This window comes from Schistocerca americana, chromosome 5 (genome assembly GCF_021461395.2).
Source record: "Schistocerca americana isolate TAMUIC-IGC-003095 chromosome 5, iqSchAmer2.1, whole genome shotgun sequence".
Taxonomy (NCBI): Eukaryota; Metazoa; Arthropoda; class Insecta; order Orthoptera; family Acrididae; genus Schistocerca; species Schistocerca americana.
In genome coordinates this window covers 53,168,214-53,190,090 of record NC_060123.1, presented here as the reverse complement: position 1 = coordinate 53,190,090, position 21,877 = coordinate 53,168,214, and the positions used below count along the sequence as shown (strand labels likewise).

At 44.0% G+C, this 21,877-nt stretch overlaps 1 protein-coding gene across 1 annotated transcript in view; it reads right to left on the bottom strand.

Moving 5' to 3' along the window:
• The window catches only part of LOC124615643 (glutamate receptor ionotropic, delta-1-like), a 122,818-nt gene that overhangs the window by 26,214 nt on the left and 74,727 nt on the right, over positions 1-21,877 (bottom strand). Inside the window, exon 8 of the mRNA XM_047143654.1 lies at positions 21,175-21,449. Coding sequence (XP_046999610.1) covers positions 21,175-21,449 — 275 coding nt within the window. The remainder of the gene's footprint in view (positions 1-21,174; positions 21,450-21,877) is intronic.

Genomic DNA, 21,877 nt, shown 5'->3' with positions numbered 1-21,877 from the left:
CTTGCAAAAACTCAGGAAAACTTAAAGGACACAGTAGAAAGACACATGGAGGAAATTAGTTCATTATCAGAGAAAGTAGTTGAACTTTCGGATCAGCTAAATAATTTATCTACGAAGGTAGATGATAATCTGAATGACACAAAACCGGTAGTCTTTAATAACACAGAAGAGAGCGAACAAATTAGGAAACTGAAACAAAATCTGAATCAAATTGATACGCAACACCAAAGAGAAATCCGGGAAGTACAAGATCAGCTAACACAGGTAATACAAGAATTACGTATTTCAGAGGACACTCGCGCTCCAACACGGGAAGAGGGACTTAGAAACACGGAAAAGCTGCAAAATAATAACACAGGGCATTTCGGAAGTAATGAAAGAAATTGGGAATGTGCACCGAATTTTGAGATGGAACCGCCGAAGCGACGTAACAATGACCGACATGCGACTCGCCGACATGATGATTTTGACTATAAGCTGTTCATTACTACACGTAAATTCAAAACATTTAAGAATTCTGCCAACGACATTCATCCACAAGCATGGCTCCATCAATTCTCTCATTGTTTTCCTCCCAACTGGTCGTTGGAACACAGATTAGAATTTATGTGTGGCTACTTAGAGAATGAACCAGCTGTAAGAATGCGATCGGTAATTCACGATTGCCACAGTGAAGGAGAGTTTTACCATGCCTTCCTCTCAGCATATTGGTCTCAAGCCACACAAGACCGTGTAAAACATAGCATCATAATGATGAAACGTTTCGAACAATCTGAATTTTCCAGTCTTATGAAATATTTTGAAGACATGTTGCATAAGAATCAGTATCTTTCAAACCCATACAGCCCCTCAGAACTCATCCGCATTTGCTTAATCAAACTGCCTGAACATTTACGACATATTATTTTGGCAGGACGTTGCAAAGACGACATTGAAGCATTTCAGGGACTCTTACAAGAATTAGAAATTGACACTGACAATCGCGGAACGCGAAACCAGGAACACAGCAATTACAGGTCACATCCGTCGCAAATCCGCGATGAAAGAAGTAATAACTGGACACGACAAGGCTATTCTCACAACACAAATCGTGACCAAAATAGACACCACCCGTATGACAACCGTTGGCAGAGTAGTAATAACTACAGGGAAAGATCACCTCTCCGTGGTAATGACTATCACAGAGACAATCAGAGAAACAGACAATATGGGAACCAAAATAAATATTACCAGGGGAGACAGAATAACTTCAGACGCAACAGTTCAGCGCGGAGTTACAATTCAGGGAGAAATTCTCCACCACGTGACCGACAAGGAAGAAACTACGGAATCTACCGACATGACGACAGACGATATAATCATAACGACAGACGTCAATTTCATCAGAACTGGCGGGATTCTAACACGGCTGGGCCCTCTCGGCAAGGCGAATTTGTAGAAGTTAGGTCTCCTAATCCCAATAACGACGCGCGCCAACAAAGGAACAGACAATGACTCGCACCGCAGGCATCCGCGTGCGCCGGCTGGCTCAGAGAAAAATAACATAGATGCTAAACTTGAGAAAAAAAATTCCAGTATTCTTTACCGACGTATCTCACATGATAATTGCGTTAAAGTTGAAACTCTGCGTTCTAGGAAGAGTAAAGGTTTACACCACATTTCACATGTAAAACCGTTTATTGAAAGATAATCTGCTTTTTAACTTTGTCTTTGCCATAAAACGTTTCACTTCACGTTACTAGTATGCTTTAGAAACTGTTACCATGCAACAATGTTTGAAGTTAAATATCCAATCAAGAACCTAGGGAACATTTTAAACAGAAATTACGAATGCATTGTTATAGTGAACAGACGACACAGTATTGTATTTGTACATTCTTGCTTGTTTGTTGCACGACTACGTAACGACTATAAGGCTCACATACTTAGAACATTTACCAGTACTGCTAATGAGATTTTAATGCAACATTTTGGTTTACTTGAAAATACATTCTGGGTTTAATGTACTTTCTGTGAGATACCAGACGACAGAGTGATTAGTTTATGTGACAGATACACGATTTTATCACGACGCTACTAATGAGTGACAATTTACAATGTTGCTTTTGCGGTGTATCTGTTTTATATCTGCACAGTTTTCTGAATTCTTATGGAAATCAAAACATGTTTTAGTAGTAACTTTTGTAGTATAGCTACAATGAGACAGGGTTCTCCGTAGCACAACAATACGTTACAGCACAGTACGTTCTTCACTACAACAATAAGCGTAATAACTAAGATATCTATACGCAAAGCATTTCACTTTTGTTTATCATGAGGTAAGTACATTGGCTTCTGCAGAACTTAGCTTTCAGAGGACGATAACTACGACACTTCCACACAGATTATGTTGCAACAAGACGCACATTTAGCGCTACAGTACACGTATTTGAGTGATTAATTTTGTACTTGAAACATTTATTTTTAAAGATTTTTTAATTACAAAGAAAGTTTTCCGTGATACATTTCATTCCATTGCTGTAATTTGTAACACCTGAGGGCATAATTACATTTATCCTCAGGGGGGTACACGCCTACTTTGTGTACCATGTGTGTGGCAACCACAAGGAACCCTAGCTAATATGGTATTTGCTTATACAACTTTACACATCGGTACCTTATTTCTCTAACACACAAATTACACAGCTATCTGATTATTTAACTGAGAGAGACAAACATTTATTTTACTACATCAGTGACACATGTTTACGCAATTATACAGTTGGATAACTTCACACTTATGAAACTGTATTTTGTCTGTGCATTGTAAACTGTTCATATTTTTTCGGAACCATTGTGATACTATGAGAGCTTTGAATGATGTATTTGGTATGGATTCATGATTTTTAAAGTACTTTTGAGGCAGATGACACTTTTGACATGAGCAGAGAATTTTTTTAATTATTGGAGGAAGCTACGACGATTTTGAGATTTGACTGAGGTGTTATGAGGTTATTTTTACGACGACGATGTGTATTATGCTGCTGAGGTATGTTTATGATTAATAGGCTGAGGCTATACGAGTTATTTGAATATGCTTCATATTTATAATGACGAAATATTGACGAGTGTCGATGGATACGTATATGTGTAATAAGGTAAGGAGTAATGAATAGTGGGTAGGGACTCTTGACTTGTGAAACAGGATGTTGGAAAACAAAGTGACCACCTGCACGTAATGCGTCGCGGGCACCCAGCTGTGTCAGACGCCTGGAGAAAAAGCCATTATTGCGAGCCCTTTTCAGCGGCACAGGTAGAAAAAAAAGGAAGGGAAGGCCATTGTCCGCGCTACTGACATCTCCTTGTTGAAAGCATACTGTGGAGCTCATAATTTATGATATTTACTGAAATGCCTAATGAAACGATGAGAAACATTTCACAGCTATTGCCTTGCTAGTTAAGAAAAATGCCATATGGCTTGCTTTATGTATTTATTTACACATTTTGTTTAATATCAAGTTTCTAGCTGCACTGCAGCATTGGTTAAAATAAAATTTAATATATGTACTAATATAAATATTTTATGCCTACAGATCCAGTAAATAATTTTATGATCTATCGAAAACAAATGAGGGAGCACAAAAAAAAAAAAAAAAACATTTCCCTTCACAGGAATTTGCATAAATAATTTTTTTACGATTTGGTAACTTATCTACTAGCGTAAGTTTTTGTGATGCATCACTCTAATGTTAAGATGTGACATTGGTATTAGACATGGCCATTTTAGTGTAATATTTTTTCTGCTTGCGCTATGTCATGTTTAGGTATAAGTTGCTGCTGTTTGCCAGGCATAGTGTTATTGAATTTGACTTTTGCTAATTTATACTGTAGCTTGCTTTGCAATTTTCCATTTTTTTCATTGCTGTTTATAATAATTGTTTTACGTGCTGCTGCATTGCCTCGTCCCTTAGTTTAGCATCTGAGCTCAGTAGATTTAAGTTAGCTTAAGAGGGGGTAGCCTATAAGAGAATGAGTTACGATGAATTGGAAGAAATGCATTGAGAAAACAGGTTTAGGTAGGATTTTCTTGGAAATAAATGTTGAGGTAAGAAATGTGTGAACATATAAATACAGAAAGCATGCTTAGATAGAATTTTTTTGGTGGAAACAAAGGATGAAATAAGAGGAAAGATATATGAAGTTTTGGGTTGGACTGCAGTACCAAATGTTACACTGAAAACGAACCCTGTCCTTTCCCTTTTGTGTTATCCCACTATATGTTTGTGTACCCTTGTGTATTTGTTTTCTTCCTGTCTCTGTGTACTGTTTCATAGAATTTTTTTCTTTTAATATTAAGCTACATTCACTATGAGGAGGAATACTGTTATCCTCAAATATAAGTTGCATTAATAATATGTTATTTTCTTTGTAAAGTTGTTTACAATTCTGTTCTGTTTCAATGTTCATGTGTGAAATTAATGTTTCGAAAACTATTCTCATTATTTTATGTATGTACTTATGTCACTATTTTTGTAACACTGATGTATATGTTTATTTCTATTCTTTTGTAAAGCCTGTACTACAAATGTTATCTGTATTATTATGTTTTTAATGATGTATTTTGTACCTTTGTAATTGTATTCTTATGTTACAAAATTGTAATTGTCACCAGTTCATGACATTATTAACTTGTTAGTTACATTTCACTGCACACGTTTCTGTTGGTCATAGTATGTGGACAATATGTGAGAAGTAGGGACTGTTAGTGTTTGCATGTGTGTTAATAACTCAGCAAGGGACTGGATAACAGCATTGCTGGTTCTAAGGACAATTTCAAAAACTTTGTGAGTGCACAAGTGGTGGTTTATGGACTTGCTATATTATCCGCAAGACTCTTCAATGGTGATTGTGCACCTGCACAGTCACAACAGATGGCTGCTGGCTATCTCTACAAGGACTACAGTAGGTCTGCATCTTTGATGGCCCAGCAATACCATTATTTCTACAAGGACTGCAGTGGGTCTGCACCTCTGGTGGCCCACCAATACCGTAATCTCTACCAGGACTACAGTGGGTCTGCTCTGTGATGACCTACCTACCAATATTCTTCCAAACTTCGAATGACTCTGCTGTGGGTTTGCTCTGTTGTGGCCCATTACCTGTCTGCATGTCGAGAGTCAGCACTGTCTTTCCGTTGGAAGGTCAACAATACTTCTTCAAGACTGCATGGAAATCCACTACTTCTATGTGCATTTTCTTTTACTGCTTGGACTTTGAGAAAAGCTCTGCATTTTTACTGTGATGAACAATGTGGACTGTCTTTATGGACTGTGAGAAATTTTGATCTTTTGACCAACATAATAGTAATAAGTGTGTGCATTTTATATCTTTGTTACTGTAATTGTGAAAAATTTTTGTCAAATCTGTATTGGCCAGTGCCCAACACCATTTGTAAAAATTTTTTGTGGGGAGCATGGGGGCTATGTAAGTAGGCTGTTTAGGTTTTTTATTAGTAACGCCACCTCTAGGCTGTGCTGTGGGCAGTCTGTGGCTGCTTTGCATTGTTGTAATACTCGCCATTGTAGTGTTAGGCAGCTGGCTGTGAACAGCGTGTAGCGTTGGGCAGTTGGAGGTGAGCCGCCAGCAGTGGTGGATGTGGGGAGAGAGATGGCGAAGTTTTGTAATTTGTCATGAACTGATATATATATTATGACTTGTGATGATATTAAGGTAAATACATTGTTTGTTCTCTATTAATATCTTTCATTTGCTAACTATCCCTATCAGTAGTTAGTGCCTTCCATAGTTTGAATCTTTTATTTAGCTGGCAGTAGTGGCGCTTGCTGTATTGCAGTAGTGGGAGAAACGAAGATTATTGTGAGGTAAGTGATTTAGTGATTTGTGAAAGGTATAGTTTAATGTTAGTCAGGGCCATTCTTTTGTAGGGAATTTTGAAAGTCAGATTGCGTTGTGCTAAAAATATTGTGTGTCAGGTTAAGCACAGTCTTGTAGAATTGTTCTAAGGGGAAGTTTCACATGTACCGTCAGACCGATGTTCACCAATTATGAATTAAAATTAAGTATTCCAGAAGCTCCGTACTTTATTTACTAGACTCAACTCCTTTAACTGTTCCAGACCTCACGCCAGCCTGCGTGAGCTTAAACGCGTGGCTTTCGGCTATCTCATAGTGGCTTGGCTGTCTTGCCAAGTCACAACATATGTTATATATTGTATGTTAATGGCCTTGCAGACAATATTAACGGTAACCTCAGACTTTACACAGGTAATATACACACACCAAAAAAAAAGGTTTGCATCACCACGGTTCCAAGAGTTACGAAACTTGTACAGAAAACTGGAATAGAGATCAACATAAACATCATTTCCTCCATTTTTATTGCTCATAAAAACCACATATTGCATGTTGTACTACGATACAGCGAGACCTTCAGAGGTAGTGGTCCAGATTGCTGTACACACCGGTACCTCTAATACCCAGTAGCACGTCATCTTGCATTGATGCATGCCTGTATTCATTGTGGCATACTATCCACAAATTCATCAAGGCACTGTTGGTCCAGATTGCCCAAACGGCGATTCGGCGTGGATCCCTCAGAGTGGTTGGTGGGTCACGGCGTCCATAAACAGTCCTTTTCAATCTATCCCAGGCATGTTCGATAGGATTCATGTCTGGAGAACATACTGGCTACTCTAGTCGCGTGATGTCGATATCCTGACGGAAGTCATTCACAAGATGTTCACAATGGGGGGCGCAAATTGTCGTCCGTGAAGACGAATGCCTCACCAATATGCTGCTGATATGGTTGCACTATTGGTCGGAGGATGGCATTCACGTATCGTACAGCCGTTACGGCACCTTCCATGACCACCAGCAGCGTACGTCAGCCCCACATAATGCCACCCCAAAACAACAGGGAACCTCCACCTTGCTGCACTCGCTGGACAGTGTATCTAAGGCGTTCAGCCTTACCGGGTTGCCTCCAAACACGTCTCCGACGATTGTCTGGTAGAAGCATATGCGACAATCATCGGTGAAGAGAACGTGATGCCAGTCCTGAGCGGTCCAATGGCTCAAATGGCTCTGAGCATTATGGGACTTAACTTCTGAGGTCATCAGTCCCCTAGAACTTAGAGCTACTTAGACCTAACTAACCTAAGGACGTCACACACACCCATGCCCAAGGCAGGATTCGAACCTGCGACTGTAGCACCTAGAACCTCTCGGCCACCTCGGCCGGCTGAGCGGTCCGTTCGGCATATTGTTGGGACCATCTGTACCGCGCTGCATGGTGTCATGATTGCAAAGATGGACCTCGCCATGGACGTCGGGAGTGAAGTTGCGCATCATGTGTGCTATTGCGTACAGTTAGAGTCGTAACACGACGTCATGTGGCTGCACGAAAGCATTATTCAAAACGGTGGCGTTGCTGTCAGGGTTCCTCCGAGCCATAATCCGTAGGTAGCGGTCATTCAGTGCAGTAGTAGCCCTTGGGCGGCCTGAGCGAGGCATGTCATCGACAGTTCCTGTCTCTCTGTATCTCCTCCATGTCCGAACAACGTCGCTTTGGTTCACCACGAGACGCCTGGACACTTCCCTTGTTGAGAGCCCTTCCTGGCACAAAGTACAATGCGAACGCGATCGAACCGCGGTAGGCGTGGCTGAACTAAAGAGAACACGAGTTATGTACCTCCTTCCTGGTGGGATGACTGGAACTGATCTGCTGTCGGACCACCTCCGTCTAATAGGTGCTACTCATGCATGGTCGTTTACATCTTTGGGCGGTTTAGTGACATCTCTGAACAGTCAAAGGGACTGTGTCTGTGATACAATATCCACAGCCAACGTCTATCTTCAGGAGTTCTGGGAACCGGTGTGATGCAAAACTTTTCTTGATACGTGTACTTATCTACAGGGTGTTTCAAACTCTTTGCAGGAAGCGTATATGTATGATAGATCAAGACATAAGCAACAGCTTTTATGGGAGACAAAACGCTCGTTGACGATTCTTGGTGACGTTAGGCGTCTTTTGTTGGATTCGCCCTTCCTGAGACGAGGAACTAGCAGAGTTTATTAACCAGGTGTGCTGTCTCTGCATATTGTCTAACCCAGCAAACTGATAGAGTAATTTTGAAAAGAAAACCTTACGAAAGTGTTTCTAAGTGAAGACAGAATCAGGAACTTGGCCTGCTATCTTTAACATGGAGGAGATGACTGAGTTGTAGTTAACACACATTGCACCTACACGCTGCGCAGTGTCTGCGCCCTGCAACCCCACATGGACGTAACCAACATTAAAAGACGCTTAGCGTCCCCGGGAAGTATCACCGGGAAGAGTCACCAAACATTTCGACTGTAACAAAAGTTTTTCCCGATGACATGATCCTCCGCCCCTAGAAGTTTGATGCGAAGGCTTTCCGACTTGCATACTGAAGTGCAGGATGAAAAATTTGCAGAAGTAAGCAGTCAGCTCTGGATAAAATACGTATGTGGTATTTATTCTTTCTGACGGGAGACGTCCTAGGGTAGTCACTGCAGTAGTCATCAGCACTGTGTCCTGATGGCTTGGTGGTCATAGTATCAGCCTAGTGATTCGGCGACCCGCGTTCGAATCACGGTCAGACATAAATTTTCAACTTTCCCCATTGATGTATGTCTGCGTCCTCCGGCAGCTAAACGTCATTAATTCCTGTGTGTCTGGATCTGGACAACATTCGAAGTGCTGCAAAGACCGGCAACTTGTTTTAAACGTACGGAACTGTTAAATATGAATTTCACAAAACGAAAAAAGCATAGTATCCTAAGCGTACAAAGTCAGTGATTCATAATTACGAGAGATGTTCGGCAAGTAAGGTCCCATCGGTCGCGAAATGGAAACCACAGTATTTGCAACCTTTAGCTACACTTCCCAGCTGCCGGCCGGAGTGGCCGAGCGGTTCTAGGCGCTACAGTCTGGAACCGCGATACAGGTTCGAATCCTGCCTCGCGCATGGATGTGTGTGATGTCCTTAGGTTAGTTAGGTTTAAGCAGTTCTAAGTTCTAGGGGACTGATGACCTCAGATGTTAAGTCCCATGGTGCTCAGAGCCATTTGAACCATTTTTTGAACTTCCCAGCTACTTCTCTACATAACTGCAGCTCCGACTGATATATCTGTCATAGTGTTTTATCAACTTCCCGATATCCTTGTCATGCCTGTGCTTTCTGCCAATTCTCTTCTCTGACCTGTAGCTTGTTGTCTGTGCCAAAATGTTGTCTTCGTAACCAGAGGTTCGTGTGAGCAGGGACAAAAATCTGAGGGAACCAAGTCCAGGCTGTATGGTGGGTGATCAAACACACCTCGTCGGCAACGCTGCAGCAGCGTCCGCATTGCGCTTGCAGTAGGCGGGCGAGAATTGTCATGAAAAAGGAAATGTATGACAGTTACGTTGTGTGGGCTGCACGAAATCAAGCGAAATGCCGCACAGGTACTCATATTTGGTGGAAGTCGCTATTTGCTAGGCATCTTTATGCGCTCACTGTGCGCTCAGAACGGAAAAGAACGACATCACGCGATCGACGAGCGTATTAGAGACACTGTCCAGCACATCCATGCAAAATTCATTGGATTTTCATTACGGTTTCTATTTCGTGAGCGATCGGATCTTACATTCCGAATAACCCTCGTAGAACCAGCCAACTCATACGATACATGGTTTTGTCGTGGTCTTCAGTCCTGAGACTGGTTTGATACAGCTCTCCATGCTACTCTATCCTGTGCAAGCTTCTTCATCTCCCAGTACCTACTGCAGCCTACATCCTTCTGAATCTGCTTAGTGTATTCATCTATTGGTCTCCTTCTACGATTTTTACCCTCCACGCTGCCCTCCAGTACTAAATTGGCGATCCCTTGATGCCTCAGAACATGTTCTACCAACCGGTCCCTTCTTCTTGTAAAGTTGTGCCACAAACTTCTCCCCAATTCTTTTCAATACCCCCTCATTGGTTATGTGATATACCCATCTAATCTTCAGCATTCTTCTGTAGCACCACATTTTGAAAGCTTCTATTCTCTTCTTGTCCAAACTATTTATCGTCCATGTTTCACTTCCATACATGGCTACACTCCATACTTTCAGAAACGACTTCATGACACTTAAATCTATACTCGATGTTAATAAATTTCTCTTCTTCAGAAACTCTTTCCTTGCCATTGTCAATCTACATTTTATATCCTCTCTACTTCGACCATCATCAGTTATTTTGCTCCCCAAATAGCAAAACTCCTTTACTACTTTAAGTGTCTCATTTCCTAATCTAATTCCCTCAGCATCAGCCGACTTAATTCGACTACATTCCATTATCCTCGTTTTGCTTTTGTTGATGTTCATCTTATACCCTCCTTTCAAGACACTGTCCATTCCGTTCAACTGCTCTTCCAAGTCCTTTGCTGTCTCTGACGGAATTACAATGTCATTGGCGAACCTCAAAGTTTTTATTTCTTCTCCATGGATTTTAATACCTACTCCGAATTTTTCTTTTGTTTCCTTCACTGCTGGCTCAATATACAGATTGAATAGTATCGGGGAGAGGCTACAACCCTGTCTCACTCCCTTCCGAATCATTGCTTCCCTTTCATGTCCCTCGACTCTTATAATTGCCATCTGGTTTCTGTACAAGTTGTAAATAGCCTTTCGCTCCCTGTGTTTTACCCCTGCCACCTTCAGAATTTGAAAGAGAGTATTCCTGTCAACATTGTCAAAAGCTTTCTCTAAGTCTACAAATGCTAGAAACGTAGGTTTGCCTTTCCTTAATCTAGCTTCTAAGATAAGTCGTAGGGTCAATATTGCCTCACGTGTTCCTATATTTCTACGGAATCCAAACTGATTTTCCCCGAGGTCGGCTTCTACTAGTTTTTCCATTCGTCTGTAAAGAATTCGTGTTAGTATTTTGCAGCTGTGACTTATTAAACTGATAGTTCGGTAATTTTCACATCTGTCAACACCTGCTTTCTTTGGAATTGGAATTACTATATTCTTCTTGAAGTCTGAGGGAATTTCGCCTGTCTCACACATCTTGCTCACCAGATGGTAGAGTTTTGTCAGGACTGGCTCTCCTAGGGCTGTCATTAGTTCTGATGGAATGTTGACTACTCCCGGGGCCTTGTTTCGACTCATACATATACCTAGGTGTAACAATTTGTAGGATATGAAATGGAATGATTACACACGCTCAATTGTAGGTACAGCAGGTGGCAAACTTGCGTTCACTGTTAGAACACTAGCAAAATGCAACCACTCTACAAAGCAGATCGCTTACAAAACCTTCTGCACGAATATTGCTCAAGTGTGTGGGAACCATAATAAACAGGACTGACAGGAAATAACTGGAGTCCAGAATGAGATTTTCACTCTGCAGCGGAGTGTGCGCTGATATGAAACTTCCTGGCAGATTAAAACTGTGTGCCCGACCGAGACTCGAACTCGGGACCTTTGCCTTTCGCGGGCAAGTGCTGTAAAGTTTGGAAGGTAGGAGACGAGGTACTGGCAGAAGTAAAGCTGTGAGTACCGGGCGTGAGTCGTGCTTCGGTAGCTCAGTTGGTAGAGCACTTGCCCGCGAAAGGCAAAGGTCCCGAGTTCGAGTCTCGGTCGGGCACACAGTTTTAATCAAGCCAGGAAGTTTCATATCAGCGCACACTCCGCTGCAGAGTGAAAATCTCATTCTGGAAACATCCCCCAGGCTGTGGCTAAGCCATGTCTCCGCAATATCCTTTCTTTCAGGAGTGCTAGTTCTGCAAGGTTCGCAGGAGAGCTTCTGTAAAGTTTGGAAGGTAGGAGACGAGGTACTGCCAGAAGTAAAGCTGTGAGTACCGGGCGTGAGTCGTGCTTCGGTAGCTCAGATGATAGAGCACTTGCCCGCGAAAGGCAAAGGTCCCGAGTTCGAGTCTCGGTCGGGCACACAGTTTTAATCTGCCAGGAAGTTTCATATCAGCGCACACTCCGCTGCAGAGTGAAAATCTCATTCTGGAAACATCCCCCAGGTTGTGGCTAAGCCATGTCTCCGCAATATCCTTTCTTTCAGGAGTGCTAGTTCTGCAAGGTTCGCAGGAGAGCTTCTGTAAAGTTTGGAAGGTAGGAGAGGAGGTACTGGCAGAAGTAAAGCTGTGAGTACCGGGCGTGAGTCGTGCTTCGGTAGCTCAGTTGGTAGAGCACTTGCCCGCGAAAGGCAAAGGTCCCGAGTTCGAGTCTCGGTCGGGCACACAGTTTTAATCTGCCAGGAAGTTTCATATCAGCGCACACTCCGCTGCAGAGTGAAAATCTCATTCTGGAAACATCCCCCAAGGTGTGGCTAAGCCATGTCTCCGCAATATCCTTTCTTTCAGGAGTGCTAGTTCTGCAAGGTTCGCAGGAGAGCTTCTGTAAAGTTTGGAAGATAGGAGACGAGGTACTGCCTGAAGTAAAGCTGTGAGTACCGGGCGTGAGTCGTGCTTCGGTAGCTCAGATGATAGAGCACTTGCCCGCGAAAGGCAAAGGTCCCGAGTTCGAGTCTCGGTCGGGCACACAGTTTTAATCTGCCAGGAAGTTTCAATAAGTGGAGTATTCGGAACAGAGAAGGGAGGTACGAATGGTGAAAGGTTTGCTTGACACACGGGAAAGCGTCACTAAAATGTTGCAAAACCAGAGTTCGTAGTCTTTTGAAGATAAACGCAAAGTATCTCACAAAATATTACTTACAATTTTAGAATCAATATTAAGTAAAGAATCTAGACATATTCCTCAGCCCCTACGTATCGCTCCCGCAAGGACTTGAAGACAAAATCTGAGTAATTACGACGTGCACAGAGGAATGAATTTAAGTTGTCGTTCTTGTTGCACTCTACACGCGGCTGGAACAGGAAGAGAACCTAACATGTGGTACAATGCTAAGTTCTCTCCACTATGCACTTCACAGTAGCCTGTAAAGTAGGTATGTAGGCGTAGAAGACCCACGCCCTACATTCAAAATGCAGAGTCTAAGTGACACAGTCAGACACATTGCTCAGTGGTCTCAACTACACTCCCTAAGCCTGACAGGTTTCAACATTTAGTATTATTTAGAACTTCACTATGGTTTCCATTTCGTGAGCGATCGGACCTTACAGTCCGAAAAGCCCTCGTAGAATCAGCCAACTCATAATGCAGCATAATGGAATGCTCAACGCCTTGGTACATAGAGCACACTCGACCTCTGATGAACGGAACTTGCCAATGGAACTCAAATACCTGGAGACCGTGTACCGCAAGAATGGGCATGGCAACCGCCAAATCCAAAGGGCCTTCCGACAACAGAAGTGCAGCAAGAACCGAGATGAAGAACAACGCCAAGAAGAAAAAATGGCTCTGAGCAGTATGGGACTCAACTTCTGAGGTCATTAGTCCCCTAGAACTCAGAACTAGTTAAACCTAACTAACCTAAGGACATCACACACATCCATGCGCGAGGCAGGATTCGAAGCTGCGACCGTATCGGTCTCGCGGTTCCAGACTGCACCCCAAGAAGAGAAGCAAGCTCTGGCCTTTCTGCCGTTTGCTGGCAACGTGTCGTCAAAAATAGGGAGACTGTTAGGGCGACACAAGATTGACACAGTCTTCCGACCACCAGCAAAGATTCGTGACCTTCCAAGACTGGCAAGAGATGACGTAGGCCTTAAGAAAGAGGGCATATACAAAATGCCGTGTGACTGCGGCCAAACAGTTCGCACGGTCGAGAACCGATGCAAGGAACACGAACGTCACACGCGCTTATGCCAACCCAGCCATTCGGCCCTTGCAGAACACTGCATTGAAACCGGACACACAGCGAAATTCGAAGAGACAAAAATCCTGACAGCCACAAGTGCCTACTGGGACAGTATCTACAAGGAGGCCATAGAAATTCGCGTTACAGATAACCTCATCAACAGGGACATTGGGTTTCAACTTCGCAAGGCCTGGAAACCATTATTAAAGAGCAACGGCGCGAGCGGACGCGAGATCCTTCCGCCACGGCGGACGGAGATGGACTGCGCCTACCACCAGGGTGGCTGCAGCTTCCCCCACCCCTCCCACCACGCGGCGCCCCGCCGGCCGTCCGCGCCGGGCTACGACTCGGGACCCCGCGGACATAAATACCACGGACACAGCGCAGACAGATCATCGGATTCCCGCTCACGCTGCGGTGAGTAACGCATAAGCTGATTGTCGCTGTTGCTACTCGAGATGTCGGGACGCGGAAGGGGACGCAAAGCTGCTGCCTTGGCGGAGTTGCTGCTCACGCTAGCAGGAACAGCCGGCAAGAAGAAGAAGAAGACTACAGCGCAATGCTTTCGCTGCCAAAAGCTTGGCCACGTCGCCAAGCACTGCAGCGGAGCAGTCGCGTGTTTGAAGTGTGCGCAAGCACACGATACACGTGACTGCAAGAAGCAGAAGGACGCCCCCAGCACTTGCGCCAACTGTGGCGGCGCACACGCGGCCAACGCCCGTTCCTGCGCCTACAGAAGAAACCGGCGCGGACCGGAGAAGAAGACCCAGAAGCAAGTGACCACCACACACGAAGAGGTGGTCACTTGCACAGAAGACGTCGTGACCAGGCGCCTTAACGACGCCGTAGAAAAAGCCATGTCTGCCTTCAAATCCGCCATGGCGGAAGAGAGGGCGGCCATGCTGGCGGTACTGGGCGAGGCTCGGCGTCAGATTGGTGAGCTGACGCAGGCGCTTCGCTCAGCCAAAGCAGCTTCCGCCACAACAGTCGACACCGCCACCCAGACGACTCCTCCACGTGAGAAGGAGTTCGCGACGGTGGCCACGCAGACAGACGAGCCTGCCGAAGGGGAGGCGACACAGCACAAGGAGGACACCGGAGCAGCAGCGCAAGAAGAAGAGTGGGAAGAAGCCCCATTCCTCCCGCTTCCAGACATGTACAGCGCAAGCGCTGTAACGAAGAAGATCGCTGACTCGCTTCGCGATGGTACTTACCCCCACCACGACAACCCCTATCCTTTCGTTCCACCTAACCATCCTAAACCTCCACCCCCATATCAACCAATTGAGTATCCAGAAGGCCTTGTCGGCTTTTCTAGGGAGGATTACATTCTGATTAATTCCTACCCTATTTTTACAGAGTGGCAAATGCGCTACATCATCTTCGCTCTGGTCAACGGAGAATACGAAAAAGCAGGATACTCTATGCCCAGTATCCCAACCGAGGAAGAGCCCTCAACAACAGCCAAGAAGAAGAAGAAAAATCGTCACACCGACAAGTACAGGAAATAGGTCATCGGCACTCCTTGCCAGTCCAGAAATACCTACCAGTACAGAAAGAAGATTCGACAAGATTCCCAGGGGAGTAAAGGCCAAACGGCCACAAACTTCCAATCGAACATCCTCACAGCGAGGAAGTCACAAAAGGAGAGCAGGCAGGCAGGCAGACAGATCATTCCATCAGCACCACCTGATGATGGCGGAACGGTTATTCGCCGAAATATCGTGGAACTTCGGCGATCGAATCCGGCTGGACGCTCGAGAACCTTGGATACAAATTGCACACTTTTTTTTTGCCATCTGTCTAATTACCATTTGACTGCCCCTTGTACACTTCGCGGAACGGCCGCAAAGACGAGATAAGTGAAATCAAGGCTTATGTGGAGGCATATAGAGTACAGACAGTCGTCTTCCCCTGATCCCATTTACGAAGGAACAGGAAAGGAAATGACCACTTGTGGTACATGGTAGTCTCCAACAGACACCATATGCTGGCTTTCGGAGTATGTATTTAGATGTAGATATATATTTCTGGTTCCACTTTAGAGGATAGACCAGGGTGGAAATTTTTAAGCCTATTTTTTGTTGGCTTAAAATGTTCCTTAGCTAGTCTATTTTTAAGATTAATTCATGTAAAGTATGCCATAAATGTTAAAATACCTTAAAACTGCAATTTACTGCGTGAGGTCTGGCGCATCCAAGCGCTCAAATGCAGCCGATGTAATGGTACAATACACTGACGGAGAAAAAATCGCAACACCAAGGTGTTCTGCGACAAGAGCGAAAGTTGATAGAAGCGTTTCTACATCTGAAAGATAATGTCTATTAAAATTTCGCTCCAGTGGCATAAGGATGAGATTGCAAATCAGATTTGCATCACATACATGTTGTAACGGTCCCTGAGCGATAGCTACCTTTGAGACTGGAAGTGGTGAGCTGACGTTGATCAAGAATGCCTTTAGGGCGACAAAGAGGCCATTGGCAACTAATCACTGAGTTTGAATGAGATTGCATGATAAGGCTACGAGAAGTTGGATGTTCCTTTTGCGATATTGCAGAAAGACTTGGGGATAATGTAGCCACTGCACATGATCACTAGCAGCGGTGACGTCGGGAATATACGCTCGCAAGAAGACCGAGCGGGCTCCAGAGGAACATGTGGCACTACCGAGATACAAGGCCGTCGTGTTCGGCTTATGGCTCTGGGGCATTGTACTGCATCTGCAGTAGCAGTTTGAGCAGCAGCTGTCACCACAGAGACATCGATCTGTTACAAAGCGGTTGCTTCAAGGGCAGTTCCGAGCCAGATGCCCTGTAGCGTACATTCCATTGATCCCAAACCACCGCCATTTGCGGCTTCAGTGGTGTCAAGCGAGAGAGTTCATTAGAGGACCTTGTGGAGGTCTGTTACATTTTCTAATGAAAGCTGGTTCCGCAAATAGTTAAAATGGCTCTAAGCACTATGGGACTTAACATCTGCTGTCATCAGTCCCCTAGACTTAGAACTATTTACACCTATCTAACTAAGGACATCACACACATCCATGCCCGAGGCAGGATTCGAACCTGCGACCGTAGCGGCAGCGCGGTTCCAGACTAAAGCGCCAAGAACCGCTCGGCCACAGCGGCCGGCGCTGGTTCTGCCTCGGTGCCAGTGATGGTCGTGTATTGGTTAGATGGAGGCCAGCTGAGGATCTGTAACTAATCTGTCTGCGTGCTAGATACACTGGACATACACCTGGAATTATGGTCTGGGGTGTACGTCCAGTGTAGCCTGGAGTTATGGTCTGGGGTGCGATTTAATATGAGAGCAGGAATATTCTCGTGGTTATGCCATTCAACTGACTGCAGACCGCTGTTTTAGCCCAAAGTGTGTCGAAATGTTGCCTTGGTCTGCTGGATCACCAGATCTGTCTCCAATCGAGCCCATATGGAACATCATCGAACGACAACCTCAGTGTCATAAAAAACAAGCATTAACCGTCCCTGTATTGACCGACTAAATCCAACAGGCATGGAATTCCATGCCACAAACTGACATCTGGTACCTGTGCAAGACAATGCATGATTAGATCGGATTACATTAGTACTTGTTCCATAGATCATGAATACGACACTTTGTAATGATGTGGAACCTGTCAGGTTAATAAAAGGTGTCTATACAAGATATTACATTACACAAAATATTACATGACACTTAATATTTTCAATTTTTTGTGGGGGTTGGGGAAATTACCCACTTAGTATATCCAAAAATTCATCTAATGAGTAGAAAGAGTTGCCATTAAGAAATTCTTTTAATTTCCTTTTAGATGCTTTATGGCTATCTGTCAGACTTTTGATGCTATTAGGTAGGTGACCAAAGACTTTTGTGGTAGCATAATTTAGCATTACTTACCCCCTTCTGAGCCAAAGTTAGATTTAACCTTGAGTAGTGAAGATCATCCTTTCTCCTAGCGTTGTAGCCATGTACACTGCTATTACTTTTGAATTCGTTCGGATTGTTAATGACAAATTTCATAAGTGAATATATATTGTGAGGCTACAGTGAAGATCTCTAGCTCTTTAAATAAGTGTCTGCAGCATGACCTTGGATGAGCTCCAGCAATTATTCTGATTACACGCTTTTGTGCAATGAACACTCTTTTACTCAATGATGAGTTACCCCAGAATATGATGCCACACGAAAGCAGAGAATGAAAACAGGCGTGGTAAGCTAATTTACTGAAATGTATATCGCCAAAATTTGCAATGACCCTAATAGCATAGTTTTGAATATTCTACCTCAGCTACCGATTTATGATCGAAGTCTATATTTGTTAATGGTGTCATTCCATTTACTGTGTGGAACTGTATATACTGTGTTTTGTCAAAGTTTAATGAGAGCCCATTTGCAGAGAACCACTTAATGATTTTCTAAAAAACATCGTTTACAAGTTTACCAGTTAATTCTTGTCTGTTGGGTGTGATAGCTATACTTGTATCATCGGCAAAAAGTACCAGCTCTGCATCTTCGTGAATATAGAATGACAAGTCATTAATATACATTAAGAACAGCAGAGGACCCAAGACCGAACATTGCGGCACCCCATTCTTGATTGTTCCCCAGTTTGAGAAGTCACCAGGTTTTGCATATTATGTGAAATGCTTATTTCAATTTTCTGCACTCTTCCAGTTAGGTATGATTTAAACCATTTGAGCACTGTCCCATTCATACCACAGTACTTGAGCTTATCAAGAAGTATTCCATGATTTACACAATCAAAAGCCTTTGATAGATCATAAAAAATCCCAACGGGTGACTTCCGGTTACTCAGAGCATTTAATATTTCATTAGTGAAAGTATATATAGCATTTTCCGTTGAAAAACCCTTCTGGAAACCAAACTGACATTTTGTTAAAACTTTATTTTTACAAAGATGTGAGGGTACTCTACAATTCATTACTTTTTCAAGAATTTTGGATAATGCAGTCAGAAGAGAGATTGGGTGACAGTTGTTGACATCAGACGTATCCCCTGATGCACAATGTATGCTTGTATTCAAGTTTCTGGCGGTTACACATGTTATTAATGCACCAGACTTACATTCTTAATGGGTTATCTCGCGTTTACATTGACGGTTAGTTTAGGATAGCATCACAGAGGGCATTAGTATAACATAAAATACTATTCTCGACAAGATTTCTCTATGGAACATTATTCAGTTATGATAAACGGTTTGAAAACACATGCTTGTCTTGCGCCTGCTTTGTCTTTCCGCTTGTTTTTTATACGAAGTAAAACGTGAGTGCTTGAAAATGACAAAGAAATGTATTTATGCAGGTAGAAAAGGTTCGAAAAGTCATCCCAGTCGCACAAAAAAAAAAACGCTTGGATTGGCAGGCGAAGCCAGTTAATCGATATAATTTCGTCAAAACGAGAGTGCTTCGACACTGGCGAAAAAAAGGCCAATTGTACGGTTCAGGCATTGCCGATTAAACGTTTGTTCAAACTGAATATTAAAAAACACAGCTTGTAACTTTTCACGCTTGTCTTTTGAAAGCAACACTTTTCAACTGACGGGAGCTATAGCTCGTGAAATATACCTTTTTGTAACTTGTGAGTCAGCGTTTTTTTTTTTTTACTGTTGTACGTAGGATTTTTGCGATATATTTTAATTTCGATTTTTGATGCACGTTTTTATAGTGACTTTCCGTCGAAAAAAATCGACTTTTATTTCAGAACGCCGTCATTTTACTAAAAATCATTTTTGAAACTATTCCTACATACTACGTTATACAGTATCATCAGTTTCAAAGCACTTTTAGAAATTTTGTTCTAGTCTGAAAATTGTTGTGTTCAGAACTCCCATCAATCGCCGTCGCACCCCGCGAAAGCCTTTTGTCGATGTCGTGAAGTGTTCTCTGGATATAAGCTTTTTGCTTAAAAAATACGTAATACGATCTTAAGGGTGTACAACGAAGGTCTAAAGTCAGTTCTGTAATTGGTTATTTTATCCAAAAAATCTCGAATATCGGTTACAAAATCGAGTGTCACCCTGGTCTACCCCCATAAGACACAATCTTCAGAAGCCGCGTGGGAAAGGCCCATTGTGCGCAGAGGAAGCAAAGCCTTCACGATTAGGAGGGTGAATCTACCTGTCCGGGTCTCACAGCCCGCAATGCCATACAATGGTTTTTCTCTCGATTTTTCTTTGCCGGGTAATCAGCTAGTGCAAGCTTACAACAGGCGGATAATTTGGTGAAATGATAATTAAATGGATACCCCAGCTGCAAACAGGCGTTGATATACTTCATTGGGGACATGTTGAAAATGTGTGCCCCGACCGGGACTCGAACCTGGGCTCTCCTGCTTTACATGGCGGACACACTATCCATCTGAGCCACCGAGGACACAGATGAATAGCGCGACTGCAGGGACTTATCCCTTGCACGCTCCCCGTGAGACCCACATTCCCAACATGTCCACACCACAACATTCGTAGTGAGCCTAATAGATGTTTGCCCATGATTCTCATTACTCGTGGCAGAAAATCTACCAAGTCTCGTAAGAGTTTGGGCATAGCACGTGCGTTCGCACAAGAAGGTCAATGGCCGGGAAGCCATATTTTAACTATATATGAAGGTAGTATCTGTTTCCGAAAGAACAGTTACCGTTGATGAGCATGCAGCTTTCGATAGAATGAAATGATAATTAAATGGACACCCTAGCTGCAAACAGGCGTTGATATACTTCATTGGGGACATGTTGAAAATGTGTGCCCCGACCAGGACTCGAACCCGGATCTCCTGGTTTACATGGCTGACACACTATCCATCTGAGCCACCGAGGACACAGAGCATAGTGCGCCTGCAGGGACTTATCCCTTGCACGCTCCCCGTGAGACCCACATTCCCAGCATGTCCACACCACAACATTCGTAGTGCGCCTAATAGATGTTTGCCCATCATACTCATTACTCGTCCAAGTCCCGTAAGAGTTTGGGCATAGCATGTGCGTTAAGACAAGAACTTGGTAGATTAATCTGCCACGAGTAATGAGTATGATGGGCAAACATCTATTAGGCGCACTACGAATGTCGTGGTGTGGACATGTTGGGAATGTGGGTCTCACGGGGAGCGTGCAAGAGATAAGTCCCTGCAGGCGCCCTATCCTCTGTGCCCTCGGTGGCTCAGATGAATGCAGCGTCTGCCATATAAAGCAGGAGATCCCGGGTTCGAGTCCCGGACGTGGCACACATTTTCGACATGTCCCCAATGAAGTATATCATCGCCTGTTTGCAGCTAGGGTGTCCATTTAATTATTATTTCATTCTAACGAAAGCTGCATGGTCATCAACGGTAACTGTTCTTTCGGGAAGAGATAGTACCTTCGTATATGGATAATTAGGTGTTTAGAGGAGGAGGTGTGCACGCTACCCGAAGTTGAAGAGCTCCTTGACGGGCGAGTTCCTGCGAACGGCGGTGTAGGTGGCGACGGGCGTGAGCAGAGGTATGAAGACCAGCGCGCACTTGTCGTCGTCGGAGAAGAAGCGGTCGATGAGCGGGCCGACGCGCACGTCCTCGGCGTGGAAGGCGAACAGCTCGGTGGCCATCTTGCGCACGCCCACCTCGGCGGGGAAGAAGTTGGGCCGGCCGCCGGGAGGGTACAGCTTGCGGCTGCACAGCGCGCGGTCCACCGGGTCGTCGCTCTTCTGCGGGCACGGGGTCACCGACCGGGATAGCTCACTCACATCTATTTAGCTTGTTTTTATCTACGAGAGGCGTTTGAAAAGTCCGTGCAAAAATAAAAACTACTTACGTGCTTGGCGTATACCTTTTTTTATCTTTCGACATAGTCTCCTTTTAGACTTATACAATCCGTTCAACGCTGTTCTAATTTGTTGATCCCTTCCGAATAATAGGAAATGTCCAAATCTGCGAAATAGCTATTAGTTGCTGCAATCACCTCCTCGTTTGAATAAAATCTTTATCCCGCCAGCCATTTCTTCAAATTGGGGAACAAATAGTAGTCCGAAGGAGCCAAGCCTGGAGAATAGGGGGGGATGTGAAACGAGTTGGATTCCTATTTACATTAATTTTGCGACCACAACTGCTGATGTGTCTGCTGGTGCATTGTCGT